At 69.6% G+C, this 17,102-nt stretch overlaps 2 protein-coding genes across 2 annotated transcripts in view; one reads left to right on the top strand and one right to left on the bottom strand.

Moving 5' to 3' along the window:
• Window positions 1-2,186, top strand: part of CRABP2 (cellular retinoic acid binding protein 2) — an 8,275-nt gene extending 6,089 nt beyond the window's left edge. Inside the window, exons 3-4 of the mRNA XM_071579603.1 lie at window positions 716-832; window positions 1,609-2,186. Coding sequence (XP_071435704.1) covers window positions 716-832; window positions 1,609-1,659 — 168 coding nt within the window. The 3' untranslated portion in view covers window positions 1,660-2,186. The remainder of the gene's footprint in view (window positions 1-715; window positions 833-1,608) is intronic.
• A 4,375-nt stretch (window positions 2,187-6,561) lies between these two features.
• Window positions 6,562-15,359, bottom strand: LOC139683996 (dnaJ homolog subfamily A member 1-like). The gene is made up of 8 exons (XM_071579586.1): window positions 15,294-15,359; window positions 11,597-11,743; window positions 11,328-11,529; window positions 8,941-9,045; window positions 8,633-8,860; window positions 8,324-8,554; window positions 8,146-8,246; window positions 6,562-8,055 (listed from the first exon to the last, which is right to left on the bottom strand). The coding sequence occupies exons 2-8, from the start codon at window positions 11,726-11,728 to the stop codon at window positions 7,828-7,830; spliced, it is 1,227 nt and encodes a 408-aa protein (XP_071435687.1). The 5' UTR covers window positions 11,729-11,743; window positions 15,294-15,359; the 3' UTR covers window positions 6,562-7,827.
• Window positions 15,360-17,102: the final 1,743 nt, after the last annotated feature.

A 17,102-nucleotide genomic window follows, 5' to 3' on the forward strand; every position in this document is an offset into this window, starting at 1 on the left:
AGTCCCCTCCCCGCGCCCCCCAGTCCCCTCCCCGCGCCCCCAGTCCTCTCCCCGCGCCCCCCGTCCTCTCCCCGCGCCCCCCGTCCCCTCCCCGCGCCCCCCGTCCCCTCCCCGCGCCCCCCGTTCCCCTCCCCGCGCCCCCCGTTCCCCTCCCCGTGCCCCCGTCCCCTCCCCGTGCCCCCGTCCCCTCCCCGTGTTCCCGTTCCCCTCCCCTTGCCCCCCGTTCCCCTCCCCTTGCCCCCCGTTCCCCTCCCCTTGCCCCCCGTTCCCCTCCCCGTGCCCCCCGTTCCCCTCCCCTTGCCCCCCGTTCCCCTCCCCTTGCCCCCCGTTCCCCTCCCCTTGCCCCCCGTCCCCTCCCCGTGCCCCCCGTTCCCCTCCCCGTACCCCCCGTTCCCCTCCCCGTGCCCCCAACCCCTCCCCGTGCCCCCCGTTCCCCTCCCCGTGCCCCCCGTTCCCCTCCCCGTGCTCCCGTTCCCCTCCCCGTGCTCCCGTTCCCCTCCCCGTGCCCCCCGTTCCCCTCCCCGCGCCCCCCAGTCCTCTCCCCGCGCCCCCCAACCCCTCCCCGTGCCCCCGGGTGACAGATGAGCCCGCACACCCATCTGGTGAGGGGCGCACGGCCTGTCCCTCTCTCGGGGGCAGTGACAGATGCTCCGGTGCAGGGTGGGGGCCCTGCTGGGTGCCCCCTCCCCCAAGATCTGCCCCCCTCCCCCTGCAGAGCTTGGCCAGGTGGGAGAGCGAGAACAAGATGGTGTGTGAGCAGCGGCTGCTCAAGGGCGACGGGCCCAAGACGGGCTGGTCTCGGGAAATGACCAACGACGGGGAGCTCATCCTGGTGAGGGGACAGTGGGGGTGGTGGGGGGGCTGCACTGCCCCCCGTGTGTGCTGGGAAAATGCCGTGGGTTGGAGTGGGATGGGATGGGGAGGAGTGTGGTGGGATGGGGTGGGATGGAGAGGAGTGGGGTGGGATGGGATGGGATGGGATGGGATGGGATGGGATGGGGTGGGATGGGATGGGATGGGGAGGAGTGGGATGGGATGGGGTGGGATGGGATGGAGAGGAGTGTGGTGGGATGGAGAGGAGTGGGATGGGGTGGGGTGGGATGGGATGGGAGGGGATGGGATGGGATGGGGAGGAGTGGGATGGGGTGGGGTGGGATGGGATGGGATGGGGAGGAGTGGGATGGGATGGGATGGGGAGGAGTGGGGTGGGTTGGGGTGGGATGGGATGGAGAGGAGTGTGGTGGGATGGGATGGCGTGGGATGGAGAGGAGTGGGATGGGGTGGGATGGGATGGGAGGGGATGGGGTGGGATGGGGTGGGGTGGGGTGGGATGGGGTGGGATGGGGTGGGGTGGGGTGGGATGGGGTGGGGTGGGGAGGAGTGGGGTGGAATGGGATGAGGTGGAATGTGGTGGGATGAGGTGAAATGGGGAGGAGTGGGGTGGAATGGGATGAGGTGGAATGTGGTGGGATGAGGTGAAATGGGGAGGAGTGGGATGGAATGGGATGAGGTGGAATGGGGTGGGATGTGGTGGGATGAGATGGAATGGGATGAGGTGGAATGGGGAGAGGGCCATGGCCGTGCTGGTGACGCTGCTTCTCCTTGCAGACCATGACAGCTGACGACGTTGTCTGCACCAGGGTCTACGTCCGGGAGTGACCCCCCCTCTCCACGGACCCCCCGCCACAGCCCCCCCCCAGCCCCTCCGACCCCCCTCCCGTGTCCCCTCGGTCCCCCCCACTCATCCCCAGCCTCTGGGAGGGGGTTGCACCTTCCCGCGGGCGGACCCCAGCCCAGCCCCTTTGTTCGGAGGGACACACGCAGCTTTTTCCTCCCCTCCCCAGGGCGGGGTCTCTCCGGGAGCAGCAGAATCTCCTGTTCTGGCCCCGCTCTGCTGTGGACGGAGCGCCGGGGGCCTGGCGAGGTGCCGGGGTACGGCGGGGGGTAATGCGGCCCCTCCCTGGCCTTTGGGCTGCTTTGAACTGCTCTGGGTTCGGGTTGCTGTTGGTTCCTGCAGCCCCCAGCCCTGCCCTGTGCCCCCTCCCCAGTATTTATTTGTGAATATTGTACCAGAAGGGAACACCAAACCCCCCAGTCTGGGGCAGTGCCAGGGCCAAGCCCCGCCAGGGCCCAAACTCCCCACAACACCTCCCCCCCTTCTCAATAAATGTCTTACGAGCCCCGTCCACGGTGTCCCCGTCCCCTCCTGGCCCTGCTGGCACACACATGGAGCCCGAACTGCGGATCCCACACCCCGGATCCCACACCCTGGCTCCTGCCCTGCAGATCCCACACCCTGGATCCTGCACCCCAAATTTCACACTCTGGATCCTGCCCTGCAGATCCCACACCCTGGATCCTGCCCTGCAGATCCCACACCCTGGATCCTGCCCTGCAGATCCCACACCCTGGATCCTGCCCTGCAGATCCCACACCCTGAATCCTGCACCCCAAATCCCACACCCTGGATCCTGCACCTCAGATCCCACAGCCCAGACCTCGTACCCTGGATCCCACACCCCAAATCCCACACCCCAGATCCCGCACCCCAGATTCCACACTCTGGATCTTGCACCTCAGATCCTACAGCCCAGACCTCGTACCCTGGATCCCACACCCCAAATCCCACACCCCGGATCCCACACCCCAAATTCCACACTCTGGATCCCACACCCCGGATCCTGCCCTGCAGATCCCACACCCTGGATCCTGCACCCCAAATTCCACACTCTGGATCCTGCCCTGCAGATCCCACACCCCGGATCCCGAACCCCAAATTTCACACTCTGGATCCTGCCCTGCAGATCCCACACCCTGGATCCTGCACCTCAGATCCCACATCCCAGACCTCGTACCCTGGATCCTGCACCCCAAATCCCATGCTCTGGATCCTGCACCCCAAATCCCGCACCCTGGATCCTGCACCCCAAATCCCACACCCCGGATCCTGCACCCCAAATCCCACACCCCGGATCCTGCACCCCAAATCCCACACCCTGGATCCCGCACCCCAAATCCCACTCCCTGGATCCTGCACCCCAAATCCCACTCCCTGGATCCCGCACCCCAAATCCCACTCCCTGGATCCTGCACCCCAAATCTCACTCCCTGGATCCCGCACCCCAAATCCCATACTCTGGATCCCGCACCCCAAATCCCATATCCTGAATCCTTCCCCGGATCCCACACCCCGGATCCGCTCCCCGGCTGTTGCGCAAGGGGCCGGGGGCGAAGGCGGCAGCCGAGTTGGCACATCCTGGCGTGGGAAGCGGGTGGTGACTGTGGGGTGACTGTGGGGTGACTGTGGGGCAGTGTGGGGCAGTGTGGGGCAGTGTGGGGCAGTGTGGGGCAGTGTGGGGCTGGGGCCTTGGGCTCTGTCTCAGCGCCAGCACGGGCTGGGGGGACAGACCCTGCCCAGCCGGGCCAGGGGAGTTGGGGCACCCCTGGGTACAGCCCACCGAGGTGCAGCTCCAGCGGTTTGGGGGGATTCTCATTAGGTGCTGCCCACTAATTGCCCTACGAGGGGTGGCATTATTGCCTCTGGAGGGGGAGCTCAGCCCCCTTCCCCCCGGGGCTGAGCTGGGGCAGTGCAGGGAGGGTCAGGGTGTAGGGTGGGGGCCTTGCATGTTTGGGGGGCAGCTGCCCCCTCTGCCCAGCCCAGCGAGGCTCCCTGGGATGGGCCAGGACCCCTCAGCCAAAGCAGACCCTGAACTGCTGTGGGGGAGATGGGGGGCACTGCCCCACTCCCCCCACCCCCCTCTGCGTTCCTTTGGGGTGACAAGGGGCCTGAGGGGGTGGATGCCAGGGGAGGGTGCCAGGACTCGGGGTTGGCTTTGCTCCCACACCCGGGGTGTGATGCTGCACCCCCGGGAGCTCGTTCAGCATCGGGAAGGGTGGAATTACACCTTCCCTGGGGAGGAGGAGGGGGAGGAAGGCTCTGGTATCTCCAGGTGGACACTTGGCAGGCGCCCATCTCCCCCACCACCATTCCCGAACTGCTGCCAGGGCCCCATCCCGGCTCCGCCGATGCCCCCACACAGTTCCCGGGGTGGGCGCAGGACGCGGCCCCCTCCCCACCCCATCCAAGCGGCCACTGGTCCCCCCAGAGACCCCTGGAAAGCCGCGGCCGGGCAGGAGCAGCCGGTAATGGGAACCAGCTGCCCCGGCCGGCTCCGACGGCTCCCCCCGCCCCAGGAATATCCGCTTTCCCCCGATGCCCTGGGGACGGCTCCGGTTTGCCTCCGGCTGGGGAGAGCGGGGGGGCTCTGGGACCCCGAGAGCTGAGGCGGCACGTCTGGATGGGGAGGGGTCTGTGGCTCCCCTACACAGCGGGCTGGAGGTCCCATCCTGCTCCGGGGGGCGCAGCGGCCGGGGGTGCCCCCTCCCTCCCCGGGGCTGTTGCTGCTCCCGAAACAAAAGCAAATTCCTCTGAGGGGGGCTGGGGGTGGTCTCGGGATGGAGGGGCAGCGAGTGACCCCCAAACTGCTCAGGGGGCTGTGCGCCCCCTCCCAGGGCACGGCGTGGGTGGGGTCGCTGCCCCCGGCGCCGCTAAGCCGGCACTAATCCTCCCTGCCCTGTGACCCCGGTGGCCCCGCTGCCCCCCGGGCTGGGGAGGGGGCCTGGCTGGCCCCTCGGCTTTCATCTCCGGAGACAAAGCGGGGCCTGGCCCCCTCCCCGCTCTGTGCGCGGCAATGAATGCCCGACCCTGGGGGGCCCTGGCCCCTCACCCCGGATTTTTTCCATGCGTTTTCTGGAAGAAGAGGCTGGGCCGGGTGTGGGGAGACAGCGGGGGGATAACGGGGGGACGCGGCTGCATCTCATCCCCCCCCGCTCCGTGCCGGGGACATCAAGGGGGAGCAGAGGGGGTCGATCTGCCGGAGCCGGGGTAGCTCCTGCCCCTCCCTGCCCGGGCAGGGGGACAGGACTTGTCGGGCAGGTTTGGGGGGGACACCCCCCTCCCCTGGGCCGAGGGGGGATGGGGACTCAGCTGGAGGAACAACCCCCCCCTCACACACACACAACCCCCCAACAGCCCCACAGCGCTGGGAAGGGGCAGGGAACGACCCCAGCCAAGGACTGGTGTCATTCCCCAACCGCTCCCACACCCTCTGGGCCGGCTGTGCCCAGGTCAGAGCCCACCCTGGATGGTCCTGGGGGTCCCGACTGGCTGCCAGACCCCACACCCCACTGGGTACCACTCTGATGAGCCAGGGACAGGGAGGTGCCAGCCTTGAGGGGTCTCGGCCCCTCACCCCACCCCCCCAGCTCCTGGAGAGGGGGTCTCTGAGTGAGTGACGGGCTCAGTGGCCACGTGGCCTTGGAGGCGTCGGTGTCACTTGGGGGAACTTGGCACACTGGGCAGGCCTGGGGCACTGGGCAGCCACCAGGCCACATGCCAGGGTGGGCTCCAACACCTGGCACTGGGGTCCCTGTCCCTGGGAGGGAGGGGGGACAATGCCTCGCACTTGGCTTGACAGGAGGGGACGCTGCTCTGAGAGGTGTCCCCGTCTCACCCGTGTGATGTGCTAATCCCCTGGGCTGTCCCCACGGCTCCGGCCAGCTGGGGACACTGACACCAGTCGGGGTGGCCCAGCAAGACACCCTCAGCCCTGGGAGGGGGGTGACAATCACCTCCCACGCGGGTTCGCCCCCTCCCTGCGCCCGCCGGGCTGGGGGCTGTGCCGGAGCCCCCCGCCCGCTCCTCTCGGCTGGCAGGCGGCCAGCATTGTTCTCGCCTCCTCCTCCTCCTCCTCCTCCTCCCCCCCTCCAGCTGCATCTGGCGCCGGAGCTTTCCTGGGCTCCAGCTCCAGCCCCCCACGGCCTCGGTTCCCTGGGCAGGGGCTGGGGGGCTTTGCCTCTGTTCCATCGCGATGGGGAGTCATGGGCAGCATCTCCACGTGGAGGGGGCTGTGGGGGGAGAACTCGGGCGCAGCTGGGCCCTCAGTGGGGTTTTTTTTGGGGGGTGGTCCCCCGTAACTGGTGAGTAGCCCAGCTCTGCCTCATGGCACACCTGGAACCTGCCCTGGGGTGAGGGCAGGGCTGGAGAGAGGAGGGGTGTGTGTTTTGGGGGGGTTTGTCTCCATCGTGGGGGCTCCACGGATGCTGAGATGGTGCAGAGGTTGCAGGGGGATAACAAGGGGTGGGAGTGGAGGGGTGGGAGAAGGGGATGTGGGGGCAGTGACAGCACAGGGTGAGGGGCTGGGGGGATGCAAAGGGTCAGGGGTGAGGGGAGCTGGGTGGGGGCAGGCAGGGTGGAGGTGCAGGACTGTGGGGGGGGCGTTGGGAGGGCCTGGAGGGGACAGGAAGGGGGACAGAGCCCTCCCTGGGGGTGGGACACGAGGAGCCGGGAGCAACCCCCGGAGGTGGGGCAGGACTGGGAACCACCACCCTGTTGTGTAAGGATGGGGAAACTGAGGCACACCCAAGATCAAAGCAGGGCAGAGTCACCACCCCCGGGGCTCCTCCTGCCCCACACAGCCCCACACTCTGCCCCACACACCGAGTTGGGATTCACGTTTAATGCCAAGTACAAAGTCACCCCCACTCCCACCCCCCCCAAAAAAAAAAAAAAAGAAAAAACTTCTAAAATTCTTTCAAAAATAAATTAAAGGGAAGGGACGGGTCCCCACCACCCCCTCCTGTCCTGTGCAAAGAGAAAAGAGCCACCCCCTCTGCGCCCCGGGCCTGAGCCAGGCTCCAGCAAGGAAAGAAATGGCAAAGCAAGGGGCTGGGGGGCCCGGGCAGCAGCCCCCCATGGTGTGGGGCTGGATGGGGCCATGGGGCAGGGCAGGAACCCTGGGCAGTGCTCTGGGGGCTGGGCAGTTCCCCTCCTCCCCACACCGGCTCCAGCACGAGCCTGGAGCAGACAGGGACACTGAGATGGGGGGCAAGGGGCACCCCCCACCCACCCCCTCCTCCCCAGGCCAGGAGTGACCTTCCCCTGCATGGGATGTGCCCACAGCCCCAAGCCCCCCATCCATGGGGCTGTTGGCAGCTGGATCCAGCCCCAAGCCCCCCATCCATGGGGCTGCTGGCAGCTGGATCCAGCCCCAAGCCCCCCATCCATGGGGCTGTTGGCTGCTGAATCCAGCCCAAGCCCCCCATCCATGGGGCTGTTGGCAGCTGGATCCAGCCCAAGCCCCCCATCCATGGGGCTGTTGGCAGCTGGATCCAGCCCAAGCCCCCCATCCATGGGGCTGTTGGCAGCTGGATCCAGGTCCAAGCCCCCCATCCGTGGGGCTGTTGGCAGCTGGATCCAGCCCAAGACCCCATTCATGGGGCTGTTGGCAGCTGGATCCAGCCCAAGCCCCCCATCCATGGGGCTGTTGGCAGCTGGATCCAGGCCCAAGCCCCCCATCCATGGGGCTGTTGGCAGCTGGATGCAATCCCAAGCCCCCCACCCATGGGGCTGTTGGCTGCTGAATCCAGCCCAAGCCCCCCATCCATGGGGCTGTTGGCAGCTGGATCCAGCCCAAGCCCCCCATCCATGGGGCTGTTGGCAGCTGGATGCAATCCCAAGCCCCCCATCCATGGGGCTGTTGGCAGTTGGATCAAGCCCCCAGCCCCCACCTGTGGGCAGGGGGGGCTCCCCCACCCTGGGCTGAAGGGAGGGCAGGGCAGGGCAGGGCAGGGCAGGGCAGGGCAGGGAGGCCTGGCCCCCACGGGGCTGGGGGGCTCCTGCCTGGCTCCCGGGGGGCGAGGGAGGTGAAGTGCTGTCGGAAAGGCGACCTATGTACATCCCTGAACGTGGCGGCTCCGTGAGTGCCCTCCCCGCCGTGGGGCCCCGGCCCTGCCTCGGCTGCCCCCAGGGGACTCCGGCCCCCCTGGCTATGAGGTCTGGCACTGGACATGCTGGCGCATCCCCTCCTCGAAGTCGTCCTCGTGGTAGGCCTCGCCGGTGTAGGGCCGCCGGCCGGGCCCGCCGTGCGCCGTGTAGTCGCTGAGCTCCACCTCCTCCGTGTCCTCCGTGGCCATCACCTCCTCCTGCGCCGGGAAGAAGGCCTGGAGCTGGCGCAGGCGGTCGGCAGGGAGCCAGCCTGGCTCGGGGAACTTCACCTGCAGGTGGAGAGGGGACGTGAGGCGTGGGATGGCAACACAGGAAGCCCAGAGGTGGGAGATGCCAACTCCTGCCCGGCTCCAGCTCACCTCGAACTGCAGGATGAGCTTGCCCTTCTGGAAGGGGCTCCTGTAGACGGGCATCCCCTCGTTGGGGATGCACTTCAGGTCCCCAGGCCGGATCACATCACCTGTGACAACAGAGCGAGGGTCACCCCGCAGCACCGGCAGCCCCTGGGCCCCCCAGCCGCACCGAGGCCCCGCTCACCTGGCGGGGAGGAGACGAGCAGGGTGCGGTTGTCCAGGGTGCGGATCACCTGCCGGCACCCACACAGGGCGTCCGCCAGGCTGATCTCCCTCCGCACAATCAGGTCGTCACCGCTGCGCCGGAAAACGGGGTGTTCCTTCTGATCCAGGACGATGATGATGTCCCCGGGCTCCAAGCCGGGCACCTGGTCCCCCTCCTCATGGAAGGTGATTTTCTGCCCGTCCTTCATTCCTGCGGGGAATGAGGGGCCAGCTCAGGGCACGGGGGCACCTCCGGGGTGGGCACAGCCCCGCCATGGCCCTGCCTCACCTTTGTCCAGGTGGACACTGAGGATCTTCTTCTCCCGCACCACCTTGCGGCCGTTGCAGGTGAGGCAGCAATCCCGCGGGCGGATCCACTCGCCCTGGCCCTGGCACTGGGAACACACCGTCTGGATCTGCTGGATCATGCTGGGCCCCAGCTGGTGGATTCGAACCTCCATCCCCGAACCGTGGCACTTGGGGCACCTTCTCTGGGCGCCCTCCCGGACCCCGCAGCCTGTGCCAAGGCGGGCAGGGGGTCAGATGGAGGGGTGGGGGGTCCTGGGTGTGCCCCAACCCCTGCAGCCCCCAGCTCACCTCCGCACTTGCGGCAGATGATGTTCTTCTGCAGGGAGAGTTTCCGTGTGGAGCCATTGTATAGGTCCTCCAGGGACACCGAGAGCTGGTGCACCACTGTCTTCCCTGGTCAAGGGGAGAGCCCGGCTCAGCACCCAGCTCAGCACCCGGTTCATCACCTGCCACATGCCACCCCCCTTGCCACAGCCAGACGGGTGCTGGACACCACTCAGCATCACCCAGTTCCCCCCAGAGCCAGTCCCGCTCCTTCCTCAGGGATGATGACAGGGATATGAACAGCTTTACTCAAGGCTGGGCGTTCCCAAGCCCGGATCCTGCCGGCTGCCCTGGGGCAGTGCTGGATCCCCAGCGTGGGCCGGGCACGGCTCCCACCCCAGGGCTCTCAGCCACCCCCCAGCTGCTCCAGCTGGAGTTGCCAGGACGCTTCCCTTGGCCTCCTAATTGCCTGCCCTGCTATTAACTCGTGCCACCTCAGCAAGAAGCACCAAACAGAGTCACCCTGTCCCCAGCCAGCCCGTCCCTGTGACCCAGGCCCAAAGGCATCCGGACAGTCACCGGGGCGGCCCCGCACACCCCGCGTCCTGCAGCCGCCCCCAGGCCGTGCCAGTGACTCAGCCCCAGCCCCGGGGACAGCGGGGGAAAGCCGGGACAGGGACAGGGAAGGGCCCTTTGAAGAGAGGCAGGTGGAGAAAGTAATGAGGGTGATGAGGAGCCGCGTCTGGCTGCGAGAGAGGGCTGGGAGAGGGCCTGGGGATCCCAGTGAGGTCCTGCTGCTCCCTGAGCCACCACCCCCTGCCACTGGGAATCTGTCCTTCATCCCCCACCCTGTGCTGTGCTGGGCACCAGCCCCTGCCACTGGGGATCTGTCCTTCATCCCCCACCCAGCGCCATGCTGGGCACCACCCCCTGCCACTGGGGGTCTGTCCTTCATCCCCCACCCTGTGCTGTGCTGGGCACCACCCCCTGCCACTGGGGGTCTGTCCCTCATCCCCTACCCCGTGCTGTGCTGGGCACCAGCCCCTGCCACTGGGGGTCTGTCCTTCATCCACCACCCCGTGCTGTGCTGGGCACCAGCCCCTGCCACTGGGGGTCTGTCCTTCATCCCCCACCCAGTGTCATGCTGGGCACCAGCCCCTGCCACTGGGGATCTGTCCTTCATCCACCATCCCGTGCTGTGCTGGGCACCAGCCCCTGCCACTGGGGGTCTGTCCTTCATCCCCCACCCTGTGCCCTGCTGGGCACCAGCCCCTGCCACTGGGAGTCTGTCCTTCATCCCCCACCCCGTGCTGTGTTGGGCACCAGCCCCTGCCACTGGGGATCTGTCCTTCATCCCCCACCCTGTGCTGTGCTGGGTGCCACGCCTCTTCCACACTCTGGGTCCCAGCAGAACTGTCACCCTCCAAGTCAGTGTCACACTGTGCCTGGGCACCATTCCCCTCCCACCCTGCAGTGCCATCAGGTTCCTCATCCCCCACCAAGTGCCACGCTGAGTGTGAGTCCCCTCCTACCCCAAGGTCCCACTGGATCTGTCCCACACTGAGCCAGCGCTGTGCTGGGTGCCAGCCCACTCTCACACTGGGGGTCCCAGGTGGTCTGTCACCCCCTGGACCACACTGGGTGTCAGGCCCCTCTCACCCTGGGGATCTCAGCAGATCTGTCACCCCCCAACCACACTGGGTGCCAGCCCCATCTCACCCTGGGGGTCCCAACAGGTCTGTCACCCCATGGATCACATTGAGTGCCAGCCCTCTCTCATCCTGGGGGTCCCAGCAGTCTGTCACCCCATTGACCACACTGGGTGCCAACCCCCTCTCCACCTGGGGGTCCTGTCAGATCCTTCTCCCCCCTCCCAGCACCACGCTGGGCACCAGCCCCTCCCACTACAGGGTCCCAGCAGGTCCCTGTCCCCTCAGGTCCCTGTCCCCTCAGGTCCCTGTAGATCCCTGTCCCCCCAGATCCCTGTCCCCGCAGGTCCCCGTCCCTGCAGGACCCCATCCCTGAAGGTCCCTGTCCCCGCAGACCCCTGTCCCCCCAGGTCCCTGTCCCCCCAGGTCCCTGTCCCCCCAGGTCCCCATCCCCCGAGGTCCCTGTCCCCGCAGATCCCTGTCCCCCCAGGTCCCCGTCCCCGCAGATCCCCGTTCCTGCAGGTCCCTGTCCCCCCAGGTCCCCGTCCCCCCAGGTCCCCGTCCCCGCAGACCCCTGTCCCCCCAGGTCCCTGTCCCCCCAGGTCCCCATCCCCGCAGCTCCCTGTCCCCCCAGCTCCCTGTCCCCCCAGCTCCCTGTCCCCGCAGGTCCCTGTCCCCGCAGGACCCCATCCCTGAAGGTCCCTGTCCCCCCAGGTCCCCGTCCCCGCAGCTCCCTGTCCCCCCGGGTCCCTGTCCCCTCACCTCTCCTGTCCGCCCGGCCGCGCATCCGCACTCCCCCTCCGAAGAAGAGGTCGAAGATGTCCATGGGGGAGCCGAAGCCGCCGCCGCCGCCCCCGCGGCCGCCCAGACCTCCCTCCTTCATGGCCCTCTCTCCGCCGCGGTCGTAGAGCGCCCGTTTGTGGGCGTCCGACAGCACCTCGTAGGCCTGGGAGATCTGCTTGAACTGGGGAGGGGAGAGGCGGGTGAGGCGGAGGGGGGTGTGCCGGGGGGTCCCGGGGGGCTGCACGTACCCGCTCGCCCTCGCTGGGGTTCTTGTCGGGGTGGTAGCGCAGTGCCAGGCGCCGGTACGCCCGCTTGATCTCGTCCAGGCTGGCGCCCGGCCGCACGCCCAGCAGGTCGTAGTAACCCGTCTCCTTCACCATCTTCCTCTCTGTGACCTGCTGGGACAGGACAGAGCCATGAGCACGGGACCCCCTGTCCGGGCTGGGACCCCCTGTCCCTGTCCAGGACCCCCTGTCCCTGCCCGGGATCACCTGACCAGCCTGGGACCCCCTGTCCCTGCCCGGGACCACCTGACCAGCCTGGGACCCCCTGTCCAGCCTGGGACCCCCTGTCCCTGTCCAGGACCCCCTGTCCCTGCCCGGGACCCCCTGTCCCTGTCCAGGACCCTCTGCCCCTGTCCAGGACCCCCTGACCAGCCTGGGACCCCCTGACCAGCCTGGGACCCCCTGCCCCTGTCCAGGACCCCCTGTCCCTGCCCGGGACCCCCTGTCCCTGCCCAGGACCCCCTGTCCCTGCCCGGGACCCTCTGACCAGCCTGGGACCCTCTGCCCCTGTCCAGGACTCCCTGTCCCTGCCCAGGACCCCCTGACCAGCCCGGGACCCTCTGCCCCTGTCCAGGACCCCCTGTCCCTGCCCGGGACCCTCTGCCCCTGTCCAGGACCCCCGGTCCCTGCCTGGGACCCCCTGTCCCTGTCCAGGACCCCCTGACCAGCCTGGGACCCCCTGCCCAGCCTGGGACTCTCTGCCCCTGTCCAGGACCCCCTGTCCCTGTCCAGGACCCCCTGTCCCTTCCCGGGACCCCCTGTCCCTGCCCAGGACCCCCTGACCAGCCTGGGACCCTCTGCCCCTGTCCAGGACCCCCTGTCCCTGCCCGGGACCCCCTGACCAGCCTGGGACCCTCTGCCCCTGTCCAGGACTCCCTGTCCCTGCCCAGGACCCCCTGACCAGCCTGGGATCCCCTGCCCAGCCTGGGACCCCTGCTCAGCCTGGGACCCTCTGCCCCTGTCCAGGACCCCCTGTCCCTGCCCAGGACCCCCTGTCCCTGTCCAGGACCCTCTGCCCCTGTCCAGGACCCCCTGACCAGCCTGGGACTCTCTGCCCCTGTCCGGGACCCCCTGTCCCTGTCCGGGACACCCTGTTCCTGCCCAGGACCCCCTGCCCAACCCAGGACTTCCTTCCTAGCCTGAGACCCTCCGCCCCTGTCCAGGACACCCTGCCCAGCCTGGGACCCCCTGCTCAGCCTGAGACCCCCTGCCCAGCCTGGAAGCCCCTGCCCAGCCCAGGACACCCCTGCCCCTGCCCAGGACCTACTGCCCAGCCTGAGACCTGCAGCCCAGGATCCCCTGCCAGCCTGGGACCTCCTGCCCAGTCCAGGACCCCCTGCCCAACACAGGACCCCCTGTCCCTGCCCAGCACCCCCTGCCCCTGCTCAGGATCCCCTGCCCAACGCAGGACCCCCTATCCCTGCCCAGCACCCCCTGCCCAGCCCAGGAACACCAGTCCAGCCTGGGACCCCCTGCCCAGTTCAGGACCCCCTGCCCAGAACATCCTGTCTCTGTTCAGGATCCCCTGCCCAACCCAGGACCCCCCGCCCAGCTCAGGACCCCCCACCCAGCTCAGGACCCCCTGCTCCTGCTCAGGACCCCCTGCCCAGCTCAGCATCCCCTCCCTCCAAACACTTTGATCCCCACTCTCAGCCCTGCCTCAGTTTCCCCCCTCCCCGAGCACCCCGTGGGGGGCAGGGGGGTGACAGGAGGTGACAAGGGGTGACAGGGAGTGGCAGGGGGGTGACAGGGGGTGGCAGGAGGTGACAGGGGGTGGCAGGAGGTGACAAGGGGTGACAGGGAGTGGCAGGGGGGTGACAGGGGGTGGCAGAAGGTGACAAGGGGTGACAGGGAGTGGCAGGGGGGTGACAAGGGGTGGCAGGAGGTGACAAGGGGTGACAGGGGGTGGCAGGAGGTGACAGGGGGTGGCAGGGGGGTGACAGGGGGTGGCAGGAGGTGACAGGGGGTGGCAGGGAGTGGCAGGGGGGTGACAGGGAGTGGCAGGGGGGTGACAGGGAGTGGCAGGGGGGTGACAGGGGGTGTCAAAAGGTGACAGGGAGTGGCAGAGAGTGACAAGGGGTGACAGGGGGTTTCAGGGGGTGACAGCCAGACCCCAACAGCAGGGGCAGACCCCGAGGTCAGTCCCCACCCCACGGAATGTCCTGAGACCTCCCCCCCACCGTCAGGAGCCCCCCAAGAGCTCCGATCCCCGTCCCCCTCCCTGCCCCAGTTTCCCCCCCGCATCCCTCGGGTCGGGGGTGCCGGGGGGTACCCGGAGGGGGTGACATCGCCCTCTCCGGGGGCGGGGGCAGCCACACCCCGCATGGGGGTCCCGTGAGAAGGGGCGGACCCCGAGGCCGGGGGTGCCCCATTTCCTCCCCTCCCCATCCAAGTGTCGCCGACGATAAGCCCCGCGCGGGGCGGGGACATGTTTATCTTGCGACACGGGGGGACGCGCCCGTGACCCACTGGGGGGTAAATAAAGAGCCCTGACACCGGACTGGGACCCCCCGAGGCTGGGTCAGGGACCCCCCGGGCTGGGTCCAGGTCCGAGACCCCCCGGGCTGGGTCAGGGACTCCCCGGGCTGGGGCTGGGTCCGAGACCCCCCGGGCTGGGTCCGGGTCCGAGACCCCCCGGGCTGGGTCAGGGACCCCCCGGGCTGGGGCTGGGTCCGGGTCCCGCCGGGCTGGGTCAGGGACCCCCCGGGCTGGGGGTGGGTCTGAGTCCCCCCGGGCTGGGTCAGGGACCCCCCGGGCTGGGTCCGGGTCCGAGACCCCCCGGGCTGGGTCAGGGACTCCCCGGGCTGGGGCTGGGTCCGAGTCCCCCCGGGCTGGGGCTGGGTCCGAGACCCCCCGGGCTGGGTCAGGGACCCCCCGGGCTGGGGCTGGGTCCGGATCCGTCCAGTCGGGTCCAACCCCGGGTCCCCTCGGGCCGGGACTGGAACCCTCGGGCCGGGACCCCCAGGGCTGGGTCCGAGACCCCCCCGAGCTGGGTCCGGGTCCGTCCCGTCAGGTTCAACACGGGTCCCCTGGGGCTGGGGCTGGGTCAGGGACCCCCGGGCTGGGGCTGGGTCCGTCCCCCGGGACCCTCGGGGCTGAGTCCGTCCCGTCGGGTCCAACCCGGGTCCCCGAGGCGGGGGCTGGGGCCGGGACCCTCGGGCCGGGACCCCCGGGCTGGGGCTGGGTCCGTTCCCCGGGACTCTCGGGGCTGGGTCCCTCCATCCGGGTCCAGTTCGGGCCCCCCGGGCTGGGTCCGCCCCCCGGGACGCTCAGGCCGGGCCCCCCGGGCTGTGTCGGTCCCTCCGTGTCCAGCTCGGCCCCCCCGGCTCGGTCCGGCGGCCCCTCCCGCCGGGGGTCGCGGGGTGTCGGAGGGTGTTGGGGTGACACGGTGACATCCCACTCCCCACCCCGCGGGGTCACCCAGAGCCCACCTCGGGGGGCGGGGGCCGGACCCCCGGACCGGAGGTCACATCGCGGGGGTTGCCCCGGAGCCCCCCCGGGGATCCCGACGAGCGTCCCGGGGCGCTCCCGCCGCTGACACGGCCGGGGCGGGGCCGGGCGGTCCCTGCGGGGTCCCGAGGGGGGTTGGGGGTTCCCGGGGGGTCCCTGGGGGGGTCCCTGGGGGGGTCCCGGGGGGTCCCGGACCGCCCCCCCCACTCACCGCCGCTCCGCCGCCGTCTCCGAACTCTCTGGAAGCCGCGGACACGCCCCCCGCGCTGGCCCCGCCCCCTCGGCGCCGCACGCCGCGCCCATTGGTGGAAACGCCCCCTCTCCGCCCGCCCATCACCGCGTTTCCCGGGCGCTGATTGGCTGAGCCGTGTCCCGTACCGGCTCGGGAGGCGGGGACGCCGTTGTCGCGTTGCGATTGGCTGAGGCGGAGGGGTTGGACCGCCCCCAAGAGCCAGCGCCTCCGCGCTCATTGGCTGGGAGCGGGCAGCCAATCAGAGGGAAGAACGGGGGAAGGGGAAGGGCCGCGGGCGGCCGGCAGGGGGCGCTGTGCGCTCGGGGGAGGGGAGGGGGGCGAGGGGGTCACGTGGGGAGGGGTCACGTGGGGGTCATGGGGGTCTGGGGGGTCACGGGGGGTCATGGGGGGGTCATGGGGGGTCATGGGGGGTCATGGGGAGTCATGGGGGGTCATGGGGAGTCTGTGGGGTCATGGGAGGTCATGGGGGGTCATGGGGGTCTGTGGGGTCATGGGGGGGTCATGGGGGTCATGGGGGGGTCACTGGTGGGTCACGGGGGTCTGTGGGGTCATGGGGGGGTCATGGGGGTCTGTGGGGTCATGGGGGGTCATGGGGGGTCATGGGGGGGTCACGTGGGAGTCATGGGGGTCTTGTGGGGTCATGGGGGGTCATGGGGGTGTCATGGGGGGGTCATGGGGGGCCACGGGGGGTCATGGGGGGGTCATGGGGGTCTGTGGGGTCATGGGGGGGGTCACAGGGGGTCATGGGGTTCATGGGGGGTTATGGGGGGTCATGGGGGGTCACGGTGGGGTCATGGGGGTCTGTGGGGTCATGGGGAGGGTCTGTGGGATCATGGGGGGTTCATGGGGGGTCATGGGGGTCTGTGGGGTCATGGGGGGGTCTGTGGGATCATGGGGGGGGTCATGGGGGGTCATGGGGGTCTGTGGGGTCATGGGGGGGTCTGTGGGATCATGGGGGGGGTCATGGGGGGTCATGGGGGTCTGTGGGGTCATGGGCGGGTCACGGGGGGTCACGGGTGGGTCAGAGAGGGGTCGAGGGGGGGCCAGAGGGAGGGTCGGGCGTTCTGGGGGGGTTCAAGGAGGGTCAAAGGGGGGCTCACGGGGGGGTCTTGGGGGTCACGGGGGGTCACGGGGGGGGTCACGGGGGTGTCAGAGGGGGGGGTCGGGGGTCCTGGGGGGATCCTGGGAGGGGGGTCCTGGAGGGTCCCGGGGGGTCGGGGGTCCTGGGGGGGTCCTGGGTCCTGGGGGGGTCCTGGGAAGGTCACGGAGGGGTCAGAGGAAGGGTCAAAGGGGGGGTCACGGGTGGGTCCAAGGAGGGTCAGAGGGGGGTCATGGGCGGGTCACCCGGGGGGGTCCCGGGGGGGGTCAGAAGGAGGTCACGGGGGGTCGGGGGGGGGCACCCGGGGGGTCCTTGGAAGGTCACGGAGAGGTCAGAGGGAGGTTCACGGGGGGGGGGTGTCAGAGGGGGGGTCGGGGGTCCTGGGGGGGTCAGACGGGGGTCTTGGGGGAGGTGAGAGGGAGTTAGAGGAGGGGTCGAGGAGGGTCACAGGGGGGTCCTGGGGGGGTTTGGAGGGGGGGCAGAGGGGGGCTCGAGGACTGTCACAGTGGGATCAGAGAGGGGGTCAAAGGGGGGCTCGGGGATCCTAGGGGGGCCCACAGGGGGGTCAGAGGGGAGGTCGGGGGGGCCTGGGGGGGTCACGGAGGGTCAGAGGGGTGGTCAGAGAGGGAGTCGGGGGTCATGGGGAGGTCAGAGGGGGGGTCAGGGGT

The sequence above is a fragment of the Pithys albifrons genome, chromosome 30, assembly GCF_047495875.1.
Source record: "Pithys albifrons albifrons isolate INPA30051 chromosome 30, PitAlb_v1, whole genome shotgun sequence".
NCBI classification, from domain to species: domain Eukaryota; kingdom Metazoa; phylum Chordata; class Aves; order Passeriformes; family Thamnophilidae; genus Pithys; species Pithys albifrons.

Bases quoted from the DNA above. Each gene is read 5' to 3' on its own strand.
- LOC139683996 (XM_071579586.1), bottom strand. From the start codon at position 11,728: ATGGTGAAGGAGACGGGTTACTACGACCTGCTGGGCGTGCGGCCGGGC. The intron at 8,861-8,940 runs GTGAGCTGGGGG...GCCTTGGCACAG, and splicing joins CATCTGCCGCAAGTGCGGAG to GCTGCGGGGTCCGGGAGGGC. The intron at 8,247-8,323 runs GTGAGCGGGGCC...CTGTTGTCACAG, and splicing joins GCTCGTCTCCTCCCCGCCAG to GTGATGTGATCCGGCCTGGG.